The sequence below is a fragment of the Neophocaena asiaeorientalis genome, unplaced genomic scaffold (genome assembly GCF_003031525.2).
Source record: "Neophocaena asiaeorientalis asiaeorientalis breed wild unplaced genomic scaffold, Neophocaena_asiaeorientalis_V1.1 scaffold280, whole genome shotgun sequence".
In the NCBI taxonomy this organism is placed as follows: domain Eukaryota; kingdom Metazoa; phylum Chordata; class Mammalia; order Artiodactyla; family Phocoenidae; genus Neophocaena; species Neophocaena asiaeorientalis.
In genome coordinates, this window is record NW_020185321.1 from 7,257,301 (window position 1) to 7,276,194 (window position 18,894).

The 18,894-nt window shown below is 50.3% G+C and overlaps 1 protein-coding gene across 1 annotated transcript; it reads right to left on the reverse strand.

The window, feature by feature from the left end:
* Positions 1–10,685: 10,685 nt before the first annotated feature.
* On the reverse strand, positions 10,686–14,837 carry PPP1R14A (protein phosphatase 1 regulatory inhibitor subunit 14A). Its single transcript, XM_024733797.1, has 4 exons — positions 14,422–14,837; positions 12,474–12,554; positions 11,819–11,851; positions 10,686–10,927 (listed from the first exon to the last, which is right to left on the reverse strand). The coding sequence occupies exons 1-4, from the start codon at positions 14,620–14,622 to the stop codon at positions 10,799–10,801; spliced, it is 444 nt and encodes a 147-aa protein (XP_024589565.1). The 5' UTR covers positions 14,623–14,837; the 3' UTR covers positions 10,686–10,798.
* Positions 14,838–18,894: the final 4,057 nt, after the last annotated feature.

The following is an 18,894-nucleotide window of genomic DNA, read 5'->3' on the forward strand; positions in this document are numbered from 1 at the left end:
GTCCTCTCCCCCTTTCCTCCCCCCCCCCCCTCCCCCAAAGTCCATTTCTGTTCTCTCCAGGGCAGCCAGAGTGAGCTGCTTGAAACAGCTGGCATCACAATGCGCTCTGGCTCAAAACCTCCAGTGGCTTCTTTCACACTTTTTAAAGAAATATTTATTGATTTATTTGGTCGCTCTGGTTCTTAGTTGCAGCAGGCGGGCTGCTTAGTTGCAGCTCGAGGGCTCTTCAGTGGTGACATGAGAATTCTTAGTTGAGGCATACATGGGAGATCTGGTTCCCTGACCAGGGATCAAACCCGGGTCCCCTGCATTGGGAGCACAGAGTCTTAACCACTGCAGCACCAGAGAAGTCCCTTCTTTCACACTTAGAAAAAAATTCAAAGTCTTTACTATGCCCTCTAGGCCCTACTCAAACCCGTTTCCAACCCCCATCACACTTCTGATCTCACCGCCCTTCTTCCTTCCCTTGTCTAACTTTACTCCAGCCGCACTGGCCTCCTCCCTGTTCCTGGAACGTTCCAGTCCCACTTCAGCCACAGGACCTTTGCACTTGCTGTTCTCACTGCCCAGAATGCTCCTCCCCCAGACACCTGCATGGCTCCAACTCTCACTTTATTCAGGTTTCTGAATGTCACCTTCTCAGAGACAACCTCAGCTAAGATGGCATCCCCCAGAATCTCTCTGTCCTCTTAAAAGCTTTCTCCTTCTCCCAACACTTACCATAACTCATCATGTTGTAGGCCTATTTAGTTACTTGATTGAGTGTCTGTCTCCACTCCTTGGACTACCAGCTCTATGAGGCAGGGATTGTTGTTCATTCCACTGCTGTCTCCCCAGTGCTTAGAACAGGGCCTGAAAAATAGCAGGTGCTCAACAATTATTTGTTGAATAAATAAATGAATCAATTAGTCATTACCCTCCACGTCTCTCCCCATTGTCTGGCTCTGCAGAGTGCAAGCAGCAGGGAGAGAGAGTCATGTGGGCTCCAGGCTGTGCCCTCCCACACACTCGGACCATCTGAAGGGGACTTGGCGGGCGGGGGGCGGGGAGGGGTTGTATTAAGGAAACCTTCCCAGCAGAGGGTCTGGAGCTAAAGCTTCAAGGCAAAGAGAAGGGAGAGGTCAAGAGGCACATTCACTCATTTCTATAGAGTATCACTGTCCCCAGCCCTGTGTGGGCATGCTGGGGACACAGCAATGATGTGTCTGATGGCCCTGCCCCAGGCAAAGCCGTAAGCTCACAGTCCAGTGGGGTAAAAGACCCACCACCACACGATGACAGCCAAGGGTGCGGGAAGCCAGGGCAGACGGCAGGGCTGGGATAGAGGAGGTACTCGGGGCTATGGGAGCCCAGAGGAGTCTCCTAACCCAGCCTGGGGGTCAGGGAGGGCTCCTTGAAGGAAGTTCCAGGAGAGTCTTTTCAAGTCCTGACCCCCTGACCTCTCCATACACAGGGAAAGTCCCTGTTCTGACCTCTTGGGGCTCTGGGGTCTACCTGTCACCCAAGTCTTGGGAACAAACAATTGCCCACGTTTGTTCTCGTCTCCTAACCTGGAATGCAAAGGTTTGGCCACCAGAGGGCACTGTGGCCTCAGTCTTTGTCCAGACAGACTGTTCGTGAAGCCTCGGATCCTGGAGGGACACTGTGGGGCCAGTGGGACCAGCCAGTGGAGACACTGGCGCCCCCGCTATGAGCTTCAGACCCTGCCCAGGACCTGGTCACCACGGTCTGAGTCCCTCCCGCCAGAGGCTCCTGTGGAATCAATAGACCTTCTCTGTCCCAGACCCCTGAGGGCCCAGCTTGGGCCTCCGAGAGAGACACTTGCTAAGGCCCCCTGATCCCTCTCTTCCCCGCTATTCTTCAGAGGGTACAGCCCTCCCCTAAGCTGCCCTTGGGGTGTTCAGACATGACCCTCAGAAGTCTCCTACCCAGATGAGGATACTGAGGTACAGAGGACGTGAGGCTGGGGGGAGGTGGTCACACAATACCAGGGCAATAACAATTAATAATAATAACAACAGTACATAAGGTCCCATTGACTTAGCTCCTCCTGTGTGTCAAGATGGCTCCTGAGCTTTTTACAGGTCTTATGTCACTATCATACAGACCGCACTTAGGAAGCAGGACTCTCCACCTCAGAGTCAGACAAGGCAACTTGGGCTCATATAGACAATACCCTCGCCAAAGGTCCCCACCTATCAAGGTGGGGAGAGCTGGGGCTTGAACCCCTGTCTCACTCAGAAGCTAAACCACAGGCCACCTCCCTGTGCTACTCTGAAGGGGGTTGCTGACTTCCTGTGTCAGAATCTGCTCAGGCCCTCCATGAAAACGCCATCCCTACCCACCCTCCCGCCCCCCAGTGCCGGGGATCCAGCTTCCCTGAAGGCAGATTCCAGAATCCCAGGTCTCAGGAGGCAGCCCCCAAGTCTTTCTAATGACTGTAAAGCCCTGAGAATCATGGTTTGTATTTGGGCACAAAGGCAGAAAGAAGAAACAAAATGCAATTGAAGGGATGGTTCTCAAGCTCTCAGGTGGGGAGGGGTGAGGGTATGGGTTTGCAACAGAGGCCCTAGAGTCGGTGGTGGAGTGTGGGCTCCGCAGACCACCTTCCTGTTTCCCCAGTAGCTCTTCTGGAACTTTTTGGTACTTTGGTCTTCTCATCTGCAAAATGGGAGTAATGGTTCCAACCTCACAGGTTCGTGGTGAGGATGCTTTGGGTCCATGTAGAGCCCTTAGCGCTTGGCACATTTTAGCACACAATAAATATTATCTGTGATCCTCACATCATCGTTTCCTGTGGCTGAACACCTACTGTGTCCCACTCCCAGGCTGAGGGTTTTACATACATAATCTCAACAGCCCAGAGACGTGTGGTCCCTGCCTGGAGATCACAAGGAAATCACGAAGTCTGGACTTGGACTCAGGTTTGCTGACCCAAAGCACCCTCTGTGCTGCCCTGATGGGCACTCTTACCTCTGCTGGGCCCTGCGCTAACATGTACACTCACGTGACCCTCGCAACAATCCCGAGACCGGGGATAAGGTGAGACCATGTCAGGTAGGACCATAAAACCTAGGGTAAGGAGTTTGGGTTTGATTCTGAGGGTACGGGGGAGACAGTGGATCGTTTTCAGCATGATCTCCTTCTGTTTTTTTTTTTTTTTAATATTTATTTGTTTGGCTGCGTTGGGTCTTCGTTACAGCATGTGGTGTGCGGGCTTCTCTCTAGGTGTGGCACGTGGGCTTAGTTGTCCCGTGGCACGTGGGACCAGGGATCGAACCTGTGTCCCCTGCATTGGAAGACAAATCCTTAACCGCTGAACCACCAGGGAAGTCCCCATCTCCTTCTGTTTTAGAAAGATCCTCATGGCTGCAAGTGTGGACCAGACTGTGGGGACAAGGTAGGAGGCGGGAGACCTGGGAGGGGGCTGAGATGGCTGGGGTGGGAGGATGGGGCCAGGGTCAGGGCAAGAAGGTGATGAGAGGCAACAGAATGCGGCTGCTGTAACAAATGACCATGAACTTGTCAGCTTAAAACAACAGAAATTCGACAGAGGCATGGATAAAGAAGATGTGGTACATGTATACAATGAAATATTACTCAGCCATAAAAAAGAACGATAGAATGTCATTTGCAGCAACGTGGATGGACTTAAAGATTGGCATACTGAGTGAAGTCAGAGAGAGAAAAACAAATATCATATGATATCACTTATATGTGGAATAAAAAAAATGGTACAAATGAACAAATTTACAAAACAGAAATAGAGTCACAGATGTAGAAAAAAACTTATGTTTAGCAGGGGGAAAAGGGGGGGAGGGAAAAATTGGGAGATTGGGATTGACATATACACACTACTATATATAAAATAGATAACTAATAAGGACCTACTGCACAGCACAGGGAACTCGACTCAATACTCTTAATGGCCTATATGGGAAAAGAATCTAAAAAGGAGTAGATACATGTGTGTGTATAACTGATTCACTTTGCTGTACAGTAGAAACTAACACAACATTTTAAATCAACTATACTCCAACAAGAATTTAAAAACAAAACAAAAAGCACCCAGAAATTTATGCTCTCACAGTTCTGGAGGCCAGCAGTCAGAAATCAGTATCACTGAGTTGAAATCAAGGTGTCAGCAGGGCCATACTCCCTCTGGAGGCCGTAAGGGAACATCCATTCTTTGCCTCTTCCAGCTTCTGGTGGCTGTTGATGCTCCTGGGCTTGCGGCCTCATCACTCCAGTCTTCAAGGTTCCATCTTCACATCACCTCCTCCTCTGTGTGTGTGCTTCTCACCCTCTGCTTTTGTCCTATAAGGATACTTATAAGTGATGGTATTTAGGGCCCACCTGGATAATCCAAGATATTCTTCCCATCTCAAGATCCTTAACTTCGTCACACCTGCAAAGACACTTTTCCCTATAAGGGATTAGAACAGGTAGCTTTGGGGCGCCATTTTTCTGCCTACTACAGCAGAGTGGGCAGAATTTGCAGATGGATAATTTATGGGGCGCATGGGAAAGAGTCCGTGGAGTGTCAAGGAGGATGCGAAGGCCCGTGGCCTGAGCAGCTGGAGGGATGGAGGCGCCAGCACCGAGATGGGGCTGGAGCCAGAGGGGCAGGTTTGGGAGAGCCCAGGAGCTCAGCTTCAGAAGCAGAAGCCTTGAGTTTGAGATGTACGTCAGGCATCAAAGAGGGGCTGCTGAGTAAGTCCGGACTTTGGGTTAAAGAGAGAAATTTGGGTGCATAAAGTGAGACTGGATGAGCTCTCCAGGGAGAGAGGAGGACCAAGGTGGAGACCTAGAGTTGACCATCAGTACCAGATCCAGAAGGTAAGGAGGAGCCAGTGGGGGTGCTGACAAGGAGCTGGCAGGGAGGCTAGAGAGGATCGGGAGAGGATGGCCGGTGTCTCAGGAGCAAAGGAGACAGGGAAGGATGACGGCTGATGGGTCAAGTAAGACGGCAACTGAAATGTGACTTGGATTACCACCAGGGGGACCCTGACAAGAGCACTTCCATGGAGCAGGGGATGATGGACAAGTAGAATGTGAACATTTGATTGGAAAGGGTGCAGAAGAGAACTGGAGCCATCTCTGGGGAGAAATTTTGCTGTAAAGGGGAGCCAAGAAACAGGGCTGTGGCTGGAGGAGGTCAAAGAGTTTTGTCTTCTGTTTTGTTTTAAGATGGGAGGAGTTACAATACATCTGTATGCCAGCGGGAATGATCAGGAAGGTGCCGATGCAGGGGAGAGGGGAGCATTGCTGGAGCAGTGATGGAGACAAGAGGAAGCAAGCGAGTCCCCGAGTGGAGGGTCAGCCTTAGTGAGGCTTGATCCGTATCAGGAGGAGGAGGAGAGGTGTGGAGCAGACGCCAGGAGGTGGGAGACGGAGGACATTCTCTCCTATGGCTTCAGTGAAATGAGCTGGGAGCAGAGACGGGGGAAAAGAGAGAGGATGCACAGAAGACCCCTTGAGGGGCCAGTCAGGAACTCAAAGTTTTGAGCTCTTAGAAGAGGACAGAGGCGTGGAGTAGAGGCCAAGTTTGATTTAGCCAGATTGGGGGTTTCCCAAGTGAGAATAATAAAGAGAGGGAGTTGAGGGGGGATACAAGGGAGCCACTTTGGTGAGTGACCACAGACTTGCAAGGCTGAAGGACAGTGAGAGGGGAGGGGGATCGATGGGGCTGTAGGTCCTGTCAGGGCTGGGGGACTGGAGGGAGGGAGTTGAGAGAGAGGAGAAGGCGGATAGAGAGCGAGAAGCATGAAACTGAGATTGGAGGGGCTGTGTTTATCGGGCATGGGCATGACGAGGGCCAAGGTGGCTGGAGGGGCCGGGGTTGGGCAGAGGACCAGATCCCTGGCAGAGAGGTGGTGGGGGCATGGGGAGGCTGGGGGAGGTCGAAGGAGCATCTACCTGGATGTGAGGATTGTGTTAGGAGTGAGTGGTGAGCCAGGTGGAAAATGTAAGAGACCGTGATCCCCACGGCCATAGTGACCCCAGCACCCTCAGGAGGCATCCCTAACTGGAAAAGGGGACTTGGGTTCTACTGGATGGGCGGTCAGCTCTGGGAACGACATCTGCAGCTCCAGCTCCATCAAAGACCCGCACGTGAAAGGTAAATCTATAAAGTTTATAGAAGAAAGTGTGGGTGACTTCCCTGGTGGCGCAGTGGTTAAGAATCCACCTGCCAGTACAGGGGACACGGGTTCGAGCCCTGGTCCAGGAAGATCCCACAAGCCACGGAGCAACTAAACCCGTGCGCCACAACTACTGAGCCTGCGCTCTAGAGCCCGCGCTCCACAACTACTGAAGCCCGCGTGCCTAGAGCCCGTGCTCCACAGCACAGCAAGAGAGGCCACGGCAGTGAGAAGACCATGCACCACAACAAAGAGTAGCCCCCGCTCGCATGCACAGCAACGAAAACCCAATGCGCCAAAAAAAAAAAAAAAAGAATAGACACCAGAGAACTTGTTCTCTCTCTTTCTGCCATGTGAGGATTCAGCGGAAAGGCAGCGGTCTGCACGCTAGGAAGACAGCCCTCACCAGAACCCAACCATGCCGGCACCCTGATCTCGGACTTCCCAGCCTCCCAAACTGTGAGAGAATGAATTTCTGATGTTTAAACCACCTAGTCTATAGTATTTCATTATGGCAGCCTGAGCAGACGAATACACTCAACACCACTTCCATCACATTTTGTTTGTGAGAAGTGAATCCCTGAGGCTGGTCTGTTTTTAAGACAAGGGCAATGAGACACCACCTTTTGATGGAAAGTATAGCAAAAAATGTGTGGACATGTCACAGTGATATTATTCTTCATTTTCTTGTATTAACTCCATAGTTTTATTCTTTACATTTAGGTCTTTATTTCATCTGGAGTCTACCTGTGAGTCTGTTCTGTTCCTTTGCTGTATTCATCTGTTCTTCATCAATACCACACTTTTTTTTTTGCAGTACACGGGCCTCTCTCTGTTGTGGCCTCTCCCGTTGTGGAGCACAGGCTCCGGACGCGCAGGCTCAGCGGCCATGGCTCACGGGCCCAGCTGCTCCACGGCATGTGGGATCCTCCTGGACCGGGGCACGAACCCGTGTCCCCTGCATCGGCGGGCGGACTCTCAACCATTGTGCCACCAGGGAAGCCCAATACCATACTTTTTATTCCTATGGCTTAATATTTGGTAGAGCAAGACTTCCTCACTTTCTTTTTTAATGTTGGCTTGGTTATTTGTACATATTATGTACAACTGTGGTTCTTCCTCCATACAAATTTTAGAATAGACTTTACCAAGTATCTCAAAAAATCCACCCAGAATTCTGATTGAGATTGCTTTGAATTTATTGGCTAACTTGGAGAGAGCTTACATGTGGATAATATTAAGATATCTTATGCAAAGGCATGGATGGTCTCATTTTTCCAAATTATCTTCTATATCCTTTATTGGCATATTAACGTTTTTTCAATCAAGGCCTTATATACCTTTAAGTTGTTAGATAAACTATAGTTTTTGTAGCTATTGAGAACCGCACAAGTTTTTTGTTTGTTTTGTTTTTTGCTTTTGTTTTTTGGTGCTGAAGCCTGGGAACAAGCTTTTAAAATTATGTTTTAATTGGCTGTTATGGTATTAGTGAAATGATATGGATACTCATAGGCTTATATCAACCATGATACACCCTTCGTGAAGAGCCTTCCTGCCCCCTTTATTTATTGTGAAGAATTTCTAAAACGTTTTAGCCAGTTGTGGATACCAATCATATCATCAGTGCGACGCCGTTTCCAATGTTTATCATTCTGATTAGCCGAGTCTCTGGTGTTGATCTAAGACGGGCGAGTGCTTTGCTCTAGCTACTTCTGGAGCCAGCTCTTAAACAAATGCCGGCGACCAGCCCTGGAGTAGCTGACCGTTGGGGGTGTAGTTTGTTTAAAACAACCCGCATAGCCGCGAGAGGACGCTAAGGCTTCACTTCTAGTCGAAGAGGGTTACCGTGCGCGGAGAATGCGACCCTGTTACTGGGCAAGCACCCGCTGTGTGCCAGGCGCTGCTCCGGACGTTAGGAATACAGCCGTGCCTAAGGAGCTAATATTCTGAAGGTGGGGGGAGGGTAGACCGACAATAAAGTAAACTAATGCATAATTTCAGGGTGTAATAAATTCGTGGAGAAAATCAATTATTGTGACAGGATAGTGACAGAGAGTGGCTTCTTACATAAGGGGCTCAAGGACACCTGTCTGGAATTACATCTAAATGATGATCCCTCACTTGGGCGGAGTACTCCGGGCAGAGAAACGTCCAAGCGTCCAGGAGGGGAAGAGTCTCGTGGGAGTGAGGGGGGTTGGTGGGGAGTGCAGGTGAGGGAGAGGAGAGGGATGAAGGAAGCCCGTGGAGGGAGCAGGGTGGATGGAGACAAAAGTGAGAGGGCCTTCCCTGGCGGTCTAGCGGTGAGTACTCCGCGCTTTCACTGCAGGGGCCGTGGGTTCGACCCCTGGTTGGGGGAACTAAGATCCTGCAAGCCGTGCAGCACAGCCAAAAAGTAGATAAATAAAAAGTAAAGTGAGTGAGAAAAAGCATTATTTGGCTGCTAAGTGGGAAACAAGATCACAGGCCCTGGGAGGCAGCGTGAGGAGGTGAGTGTGGCAATTATGCAAGGGTGGTGGCTCAGGTACACCGTGTCCTTTGTGGCTTTTCCTTAGCAGAGCGCCTGTGATTCAGTGTTCCTAAGGGACATCTTGCTGGCCAGGGATGGCGGCTGTAAGGGGCTAATGGTCCAGCCCCTCCCTACAATGATAAGGTTGATGGTAACGCTTACTTTGTGCCCGGCACTAGTCTACAAGCTATGTATTTAAACCTCACAACCACCCTGGGAAGTAGGTACAATTATAATCATTTTCCAGATATGGAAACTTGAGGCACAGAGAGGTTAAGTGACTTGCTCAAGACCACACAGCTAGGAAGTAAGACAGATGGCATTTGAATCCAAGCACTAACCCCGGAGTCCATGCTCTTACCCACCATGGTATGCTGCTTCCCGATCCTTTTGTTGTAGCCTTGTTCTCAGGCAAATTGTATTGCCCTTTAGACAGGCTACCTCAGAGAGCTGTCAGCAGTCACTAACACCTTAGTATGAATTAGTCCACCTCTTCTTGCCACTGAAGAATTGCAATGTATGCTAAAGCTGTGGCTTATAGGGGCACTGTAGTGTAGAAATATTTGGGTTCTGGAGTCATAATGCCTGTGATTAAAACCCACTGCCACTTCCCAGCTGAGTGATTTTGGGCAAGTGTCATCACTAATCTGGGCCTCAGTTTCATCTTCTGTGAAGTCCCCATTTTCCAGATGAGGAAACTGAGAGGCTCAACACACGGCACACCCAAGACTTTGCTTGGATGCAAGGAGGAGGGATTCCTCCATTACACTCTCTATCCAGTTGTGTGGAGGGCAGGGGGCACTGGAAGCCTGAGGTCTGTCTGTACAGGGACAGCAAGGTCACCTGAAGGGCTCGACACAGCAGGTGCTCCTCGATACCCCTCTTCTTCAGGGTCGGCTTCTCTTCCTGCCAGATTAGAGCTGGAACCCCTGGGATGGGTGTCTGATCCTGGCAGGGCTGCTGGGCAGCACTGCATGGGCATGGGGGTCGGGGCCCCAATTTTAGGCAGTAGAGGTGAGACGGGAGGTGTGCTATGATCTTGGGGGAAGATTCCCCAGTTCCAGTCTGGCCCCAGTCCTAAGCACAGCCACAATCCCACCCCATCTCCTGACTGTACACAGCTGGGACTACTATTGTTGAAATAATGAAACACTTCCACAGTCTTTAGTAAATAACCACTACCCACTCCTGATACCCTTGCCCTTCCCCTGAGACCCTTCAGGGCCCTCCATTCCCCAGCATGAGCATGCCCCAGCCCAGGGGGCTTCCCTGATCCAGCTCTGAGGGACTTGTCCATCCTGACTGGTAGATGGGCCTGTCAATATTTGGTATCTTCCCTGGCTCAGCCCCAATATCAATCCCTCCTCCCACCAGTTCAGAGTCCTCTGATATGGGTATCCATTTCACACAAACTCCTATGCATCCTTCAAAGCCCTGCCTAAATGTCACTTTCTTCAGGAAGCACTCCTAGATTTCTTCACCACCCCAAGAGTGAACAGCTCCTCCTACTCCGTGGGCTCCCAAGTATCTTGGACCATGCAGCACACTTTGCTCGAATCCCCTGCCCACAGGCCCTTCTTCCCCACCACTGTGTGAGCACCTTGATGCCAGAGACTATCTTCTGCTATCTTTGTGTCCTCAATACTAATGGCCAGGGTAATCATACAATAGATGCCCAATAAAATCTATGGAGAGGATGAATGGCTTGTTCCCAGTGCACTGTGGCCACATCAGGCACATTCAGTCCTGTGCATCTCCTGTGGCCCAGGGACCCACGGGTGGTCCTCCCTACAGGAGCCCCCCTGTGCCACCCACACACTGAGGCCCTGCTGCCTGGGACTGGGCCAAGGCTGGGGGAGGTGAGGCGAGGATGTGAGTCCCAGGCGTGCAAGGTCAGCAGGGCCTGTTCTCATGCTCCCTGGCTGAGGAGTGATTCTCCATCTGCCCGGGCCAGCTGAGGGTGCTGGGACATGAGGAGACGCAGCAGGAGAGAGGGAGGTGCGGGGAGGAGCTCAGGGAAGCCCACAGTAACCAGGGAGAAGAAAACAGGCACGCAGTGTTATTGTTAGAGAACCATTAAATACAATTTATAAACAAGCCAGGACGGCGCTGGGGGGAGATGGAGGGGAGTCACAGAGGCCAGAGAGGGTCAGGGCCGCGCAGTCCGGGCTCGGTCCTGGAGGGGGCTCAGGCTGCCGTCACCGGAGGGGCTGGGCTGGCGGAGGCCTGGCTGCTTGTGGAGGCCTCGAAGCTTCACCAGCAGCTCCTGGACGAAGTCCTGAGGACAAGGCGAGGGTGCTGAGAACAAGGGAGGGGTGGGGGCACGCCCTGCCCAGCCCAGCCCTTCTGACCTGGGCCCCTCTATTTCCTGCTTCCTGGTCAGTGAGAGGGGGAAGGAGGTGGAGTTAAGGAGGGGTAGAGGCTACAGATGGAGAAGAACATGGTGGGGGGTGGGGGGAACAGGGAGAGAGAGATGGAGAGAGACAGAGACCCGTAGACAGAAACTAAGACATAGATGCAGAGACAGAGAGAGATGCAGAGATAGAGAGAAATGAAGGGATAGGGAGAAACGAAGGGACAGAGCCACAGAGAGACATGGAGATATTTCTCGAGCCAAGAGATTATCAAGAGCGTCCCCAGGGACAGAGGCCTAAGCTGGCTCCAGGGCAGACAGACACACAATGACGTTTGTCGCTCAGGCAGCCCAGAGCTGGTTAGAGAAACATGAATATTTTTCCCTTTTAAAGCAGGGAAGGAAGTGGGAGGGGCTAGGCCGCTCAGGGCTTGGAAGGATAGGGGGGCCCCTGAGAGGTGGGGAAGGGAGCCCCAGGGCGGTGGAGGCAGTAACAAGGGAGAGAGGCGGAGAGAGGTGAGCGGGCAGACAGAGCGCAGCAGTGGCAGAAATAGGAGACAGATGGGGCAGCATGTCAGCAGGGAGGCGATAATGGAGCCCCGGGGGCAGATGGGAAGAGAGGGCACAGGAGTGAGGAAGACAAAAGACGCCACTGGAGATGAGAAAACGGCCATGGGAGAGGCAGGGCTCCCAGAGTTCCCTCTGCTGGTCCTGGGCACAGCCAGCTTCTTCCCTCCTCCCCGGAGACCGCCCCCCAGCCCCCAGTCGAGGTGCAGGGGGCACAACAGGGCCTGGAATGGGGGATGGAAAACTCACCTCTGTGGGGTTTGTGCACGACTTTAGGAGTCCCTAAACAACCCCCCACAAAAAAAGAAAAGAAAAGAAAAGAAAATAGTAAATGACTAAAACATATGCCCCGCCAGCCCCTTCCATTTCCCGACAAAGCCCCAAGGTAGCAAGACAAATGGTAGTCAGACTCCAGGTGGACTGGCCCTTGTGGCTTCAGGGGAGGAACAAGGCCCCAGCATCTTATAGAGCAACTGGGGGCAGAGTTGAGTCAAGAAACTCAGCACCAAGACCAGCGCTAGATCCAGAGAGGGCCCGAAGGGCACACAGCATTTCCTGGCCTCTAGGAGAGCACAGGCCGAAGAGCAAGCACACTGCGTCCAGGCTGCCTGGCTCTGACTCCCAGATATGTGCTTTCTGAGCTATGGGACCCTGGGCAAGTGATGAGATCTCGCTGGGCCTCATTTGCCTCAAGTGGAAAGCAGCGATAATAATAGTGATAATAGTGAGACGGAGATAATAAACCCTTCAGAGGGTTTTGTGAAGATTAAATGAGTTACTAAGGGTAAAGCAATTGAAACAGCGCCTGGCACTTAGGAAGTGCTCAAGAAACATGTTAACTATTGATATGATTTGTAGGGAGGTGCAGGGTAGGGGGCCGGGGGCGGCTTTCCCCTCCAGCTACCTGGATTTTCCGGCTTCTCTCCTCTTCACTCTCTAATTCCAACAATTCATCGATGTTGACCTCATCGGGCATGTCTGCCTCCTAAAAGGCGGAGAGGGAGGGGCGTCAGGGTCCCTTTCCCCTCCCTCCCCCGCCTTTGTCCAGGTCCCTGGAGGAGCCCCAAAGGCCCCGGGGCCCAGCTGGCGGGTTCTGGAGCAATAATGTGGCAGTCAGGGACAGCACCGCCAAGGCAGGACATCTGGGTGTTGGGGGGAGGGGTGACAGATGGGTTGACAGAGGCCCGGGAGCCTGTACCATCTCGGATGCTGGCCCCTGGGCCTCGGGAGTCTGGGGCCTGGCACGGGTCTCTTGCCTTGGCCCTTATTCCCACAGCGGGAAACAGGCCTGGTGGAGTCTTGGAATGTCAGATTCTGGGATTCAGGAGAGGGGTTGGCTTTGCCCTTTCAAGGAAAAGTTTAAGCGCTAGGTGCAGGGGAGGGAAGCTGGCAGGCTAGAGCCTGCTGGGAGTGGCCCCTTGCCCCAGGGCACCCAAGCGGAGAGGGCTTGGGTCAGTCCCCAGGGCCAAAGCGCAACCCTCAAGTCCAGGAAGCCCCCCAAGGTGGGTGGGAGAGATAAGCCACAAGCCCGACTTTGAGCAACCAAGAGGGGGACCCTGGGATGGCCTCTTGGGGCAAAGGGCAAATGCAGGCTGGCTCAGTAACCCTGTGGGGGGCAGAACCCATCTGTCTGAGCAAAGAGATCCCAGAGGCTACAGAGTTTTGCCTCCCCTACGCAAAGTTTTGCTGACTCCATTGTGGGTTTCAGGCCTGGGTGGTCAGGGGATTGTGTGTGGCATGGAGTGTCTGTAAGTGTGTTACCTGCCTGTGTGAGTCTCTGTGTGTGAGCCAGAGCCTGATGCCAAGGTGCCAGGGCCGGCACGAGGGTGCAGAGGTGTGTGACGTCATGCACGGCCTGTGCAGGGGCCTGTGGTCCTACGGGTGGGCAGTGGGCGATTCCGGCTTAGCTGTATTTGTCTCACCGTCATGCGTCACTGTAGCATATGCTGAGCAGTAAGTGACCATAGCTTGTGCCCTGTGTGTCCACCGGCAGCTGCAGTTTCCGCCACTGTGTGTCTGGAGGTGCCCATAGCTCACGTGGTTTTCTGTCTGGGCGTAGCTATAATTTCTGTTATTTTATGTCTGCACGTGGCTGCAGCATCTATCATTGCGTTTGTACGTGATGATCGTGTTTTGCCTTTAGGAGATGATGGATGGTCGTTAACTTGAATCACTGGGCGTCCGGGCGTAGCTGTTGTAACTTGTACCGTCTGCGAGCCGCTACAGCCTGTGCTGTGTGTATCTATGAACAGCTGTAACTGGAGTCCTTTTGTGTGGGTGTAGTTGTGTTGTGTCTGCATATGGCTGTGACCTGTGCTGCTGTGACTGAGAGCCTGCGGCTGTAGCATAGGTTGATCCGTAAGCGACCCCAGCTTGTGTCCTTGAGAGTCTGTGCGTGGCTGCTGCTTCTGTCACTGTGTCTGCGAGTGGCCATAGCTCGTCACTGTGCACGTCTGTGAATGCTGATGCTTCCTTTGCTGTGCAGCTCCGTGTGGTTGTATCTCCCCTGCCACCATGTATATGTTTGGCTTTAAGACATCCCCCTCCCCCCACCCTTTCTCCAGATATGGCCACTCCAGCTCCCCAAGTTTGCCTCCTCACCTCCCATACGCTAAACCCCTGGTGCTCCCCTGGTGTTTGGACCCAAGTGTCTGTGTGCACAAGCAGAGTGCCATGGAGGGTGGACGGTGAGGCCCATGAGTCCAGGAGCGTGCGTCCTAACGTGCGAACGAGGCTGCACCAGCGCGCACCAGCGAGCACAAGCAACCAGAGGCCCTCAAGGCGTAGGGAGTCCGGGCTCAGGGTCTATCGGTCCGGGACTCCCCCTGCAAACCCACCTCTCCCCGTCTCACCCTGCCGCAATAGAGCTCCTCCAAGCGCCCGTCGATCCACTTCTCCACGTCCAGCCGCCGCTGCAGCTCCCGCCGGTCATACTTGACGGTGACACGCGCGTGTCGCTTCTGCAGCCCCCCGGGGCTGCCTCCCGGTCCCCGGGCCCGCGATGGAGCCTGCAGCTTGCTCAGCACCCGCTTGCCCAGCCGCTGAGCTGCCATCGTGGTTCTGGCCCCGGCCCCGGCTCCGCGCTGTGAGCTTTCGCCTGGCGGCCAGGGGGCCTCTTACGGGCCGGGGCGGGGCCGACCGGGGGCGGGGGCTCGGACTCGCAGGGGGGCCGGCCCCGCCCCGGCTGCCCCGGGCCTCAGTTTCCCTGCCTGCAAAGCGAGGACTGACCGCTGCGCCGGCGTGAAGCCCGCGGCCGTGCCTGGCTCAGGTATGGGCGGGATCCGGGAGCCCCCGGCCCGATCGAGCAACAGGGGCTCCCGGGGCCTGGATCCGGGGGGGCGGGTCCGGGATGGGCTCTAGGGAACCCGGCCTGTCTGCGCCCTCTGGCGGTTGCCAGGGACAGTGCACGAGCCCCTGTGCTACCTACTCTCTTTGCAAGGGAAGGTTAAGCCATAGTACTTAACGGTGCATCATTTGTTCCTTCTTTCATTTATTCACTCATCCATGCATTCATTCGTTCATATTCACTCACTCTACTCAACAAATATTCATTTGACATCATGACATCTGGTCTGTAACTGCCCCCCCCCCATATCAGACTCCTCATGCCAGATAGCATCCAGGGGTTCTCTGTGCCTTTGGTTATCACCAGGCTCCCCGTCCTGAACTTCCCTAGGCACTGGAGATAGAGCAGTGAACCAAACAGACAAGTCCTCATGGAGCCGGCGGCATTCTTGCGGTGGAGGCAGGCAGTGACATAATAAGTAAGTACAGTATATTATACAATTTATTAGAATATGATATGAAGCAGAAAATGAGAAATAGAGTGAGGGTGGGGTTACAGTTTTAGCCAGGGTAACCAGAGAAATCTCTTAGCTCACAAGTTTTCCCACTTTAATTGAAAGCAGCAAGAATAACACTTCAAAACTTAAATGAAACTTAAATTTGGCCATGTCCCTCCCCTGCTTAAGACTATCCATAACTAGGCAATGGTTTCTTAAATATGACATCAAAACCAAAGCAACAAAAGAAAAAAATAGGAAAATTGGATATCATCAAAATTTTAAACTTTCATTTTAAAGAACATCATCAAGAAAGTGAAGAGACAACCCACAGAATGAGAGAAAAAAATTGCAAATCATATATCTGAAAAGGTACTTGTAACTAAAATAAATAGTTGTGTAATTCAATAATAAGATGATCCAATTTAAAAACAGACAAAGGATCTGAATAGACATTTCTCTAAAAAAGATATACAAAAGCCAATAAGTACATGAAAAGATGCCCAACATCATTAGTTATCAGGAAGTTGCAAATCAAAATGACAATGAAATACCACTTCACACCCAGTAGGATGGCTATAATTTTTTTTAAATGGAAAATATCAAGTGAGTGTTGGCAAGAATGTGGAGGAAGCAGAACCCTCATACATCGATGGTGGGAATGTAAAATGGCGTAGCCACTTTGGAAAAGTCTGGCGGTTCCTTAAAAGGTTAAACTTAGAGTTACCATATGATCAAGTAATTCCATTCTTAGGTACATACCAGAGAATTGAAAGCAATGCTCACACAAAAATTTGTACATGAATGTTCATAGCAGCCAATAGGTGGAAACAACCCAGCTCATCAACTGAAGAATGGATAAATAAAATGTGATATATCCATATGATGGAGTGTTATTTGGCAATAAAAAGAAATTAGGTACTTATATATGCTACAACATGGATAAACCTGGAAAACATGCTAAGTCAGTGAAACGAGACACAAAAGGCCACATGTCACATGATTCTATTTACATGACATGTTCAGGGTAGGCAAATCCATAGAGACAGAAAATAGATTGGTGGTTGGTTGCCTGTGGCTGAGAAGATTGGGGGAAGTGGAGTGACTGCTAGAGAGTCAAGGGTTTCTTTTGAGGATGATGCAATTTTCTAAAATTGATCATGATGATATGAATATCATGAATATACTATGAATATGAATAGTATGAATAGCTCTATGAATATACTAAAAACCATTGAATTGTACACAATAAAAGGGTGAGTTGTATGGTATGTGAGTTATATCTCAATAAAGCTGTTATATTAAAAACAAATGCCCAGAGCTCCCCATTGTTCTGGGGCAATCAAAGCTCTGCCAAACACAGTCCCATGCCAGCACCTCTGCACTCTGTCTAGGAAAGCTCTTCCCTAGAATGTCAACAGGGCTCACTCCTTCATCTCCCTCAAATGTCACCTGTACAGTGAGTTCTTCTCTGACCACCCTATTTCATATTGCAACTCCCATGCCCCTTACCTGGCTCTATGTTTTAACCATAATGCTCACTGCCTTTCCACATTGTATATAATTTACTTGTTTTATTTACCATCTGTTTTCCAACTAGTAGTGTACCAAAGGGAGGGCAATAGGAGTGGTCCACCTTGGGTACAGGAAAAAAGGGGTGCACTGTCTGTGGAGAATTTAAAAATAATAATAAAATTGATCAAATTTGGCCAAGCTTTTATTATGCCATGTGACATTCTAAACAGTATCAGTGATAAAATAATGCTTCCACCCCCAGGAAAAAATTGTCTGATGGTCTACTGACTGAATTGATGCAATACTGTTGAGTTTTAATAATATATATGTAAGCTTCAAATTATTTTTATTACTCTATCCTTTAGTAAACATTGTATTTGTATTAGTTTTTTATTGCTGTGTAATAAATTAGCACAAACTTAGCATCTAAAACAGCACATGTTTATTATCTCATAGTTTCTGTGGATCCAGTCCAGTCATGGCTTAGCTGGGCCCTCTGCTCCAGGGCCTCACCAGGCTGCAATCCATGGGTCAGCCAGGGCTGCTCTCTCATCAGAGACTCAACTGAAAAAAGATCTGTTTTCATCTGTTGAGGCTGTGGGGATGAGGTCTTCATTTTCTTGCTGGCTATCAGTGGGGTTTGCTCCTGGCTCCTAGAGGCCACCTACATTTCCTTGCCATGTGGCCTTCTCCATAGATCTTCTCACAATGTGGCAATTTATATCTTTCAAAGCTAGCAACGGATAATCTTTCTTTTCAGTCCACGAAGACAGAGTCTTACATAATATAATGTAAACCTCCTTTGCCATATTTAATCGGTAAGAAGCAAATCCCAGGTCGTGCTCACACTTGAGGGGATTATACAGGCCATGAACATGGGGACTGTCCAACATCTGTTTACCACAATATTCTACAGTAGCGGTTCCCAACTTTTTTGGCACCAGGGACCGGTTTTATGGAAGACAATTTTTCCACGGACCAGGGGGCAGGGGGGGATGGTTTCGGGATGGCTGAAGCACATTACATTTATTGTGTACTTTATTTCTATTATTATTACATTGTAATATATAATGAAATAATTATACAACTCACCATAATGCTGACAGAAGGCAGAGCTCGGGCTCAGGTGGTAATGTGAGTGATGGGGAACAGCTGTACCTACAGATGAAGCTTCACTTGCTCGCCCGCCCTCCGCTCACCTCCTGCTGTGTGGTGTGGTTCCTAACAGGCCACGGACCGGTACCAGTCCGTGGCCCAGGGGCTGGGGACCCCTGTTCTATAGGGAAGTCAATATAGAGAACTCTCAGGTATACAGTTGACCTCTGACATATGAAGACTCAGCTCTGTGTGTTCATTTTGAAAATAAGTTCATAACAATTTGGAATCATTTGGGCTTGTTTCAGGCATTTCTGTGATTCTACATATTCTTGCATTTAAATAATAGGATAGAAATTTAAATGATAGCACACTGATTGTAAAGATGAAGAAACTATTCTGTCATTCTACACATCCTTTGGAGTTTTTGGGTTTAAAAATTTAAAAGAGTGAATCAGGGTATGAACTGTGAGGTATAATATTTTTATTTGGTAAGTACAAATTTTCATCCACACATGAAATATTTCACTGAATTTGAGTAATATCTTTAAAATGGAAATTTATTCATTTTCAATTATTAATTTTAAAATTAAAGAACAAATAAAATAATGATTCTTACATGATTATTATCGAAAATAATTTCCTGGTAGAGAGGAGGTATAAAAAAATGATCCACCTCAGGTGTTGTTACAGAACTGAATGTGGGTTTGCTCGCCTGCCACACAAAACCAATTTACTGACACTGGGTTGTGGTAAAGGAAAGTACAGCATTTATTTGCAGGATGCCAAACAAGGAGGAGGGGCAGCTTGTGCTCAAAAGATGGGATCTCCCCGATGGCTTTCAAGGAAGGGGTTTTAAAAGCAACATTTGGGGTGAGGGTTGTAGCTCGTGGCCTTTCCTCTGATTGGTTGGTGGTGAGGTAACAGGGTGAT

Coding starts and splice junctions, on each gene's coding strand:
- PPP1R14A (XM_024733797.1), bottom strand. CDS start 14,622: ATGGCAGCTCAGCGGCTGGGCAAGCGGGTGCTGAGCAAGCTGCAGGCT. Junction 12,555..14,421: donor AGGAGCTCTATTGCGGCAGG/GTGAGACGGGGA, acceptor TCCGCCTTTTAG/GAGGCAGACATGCCCGATGA. Junction 10,928..11,818: donor CGTGCACAAACCCCACAGAG/GTGAGTTTTCCA, acceptor CCTTGTCCTCAG/GACTTCGTCCAGGAGCTGCT.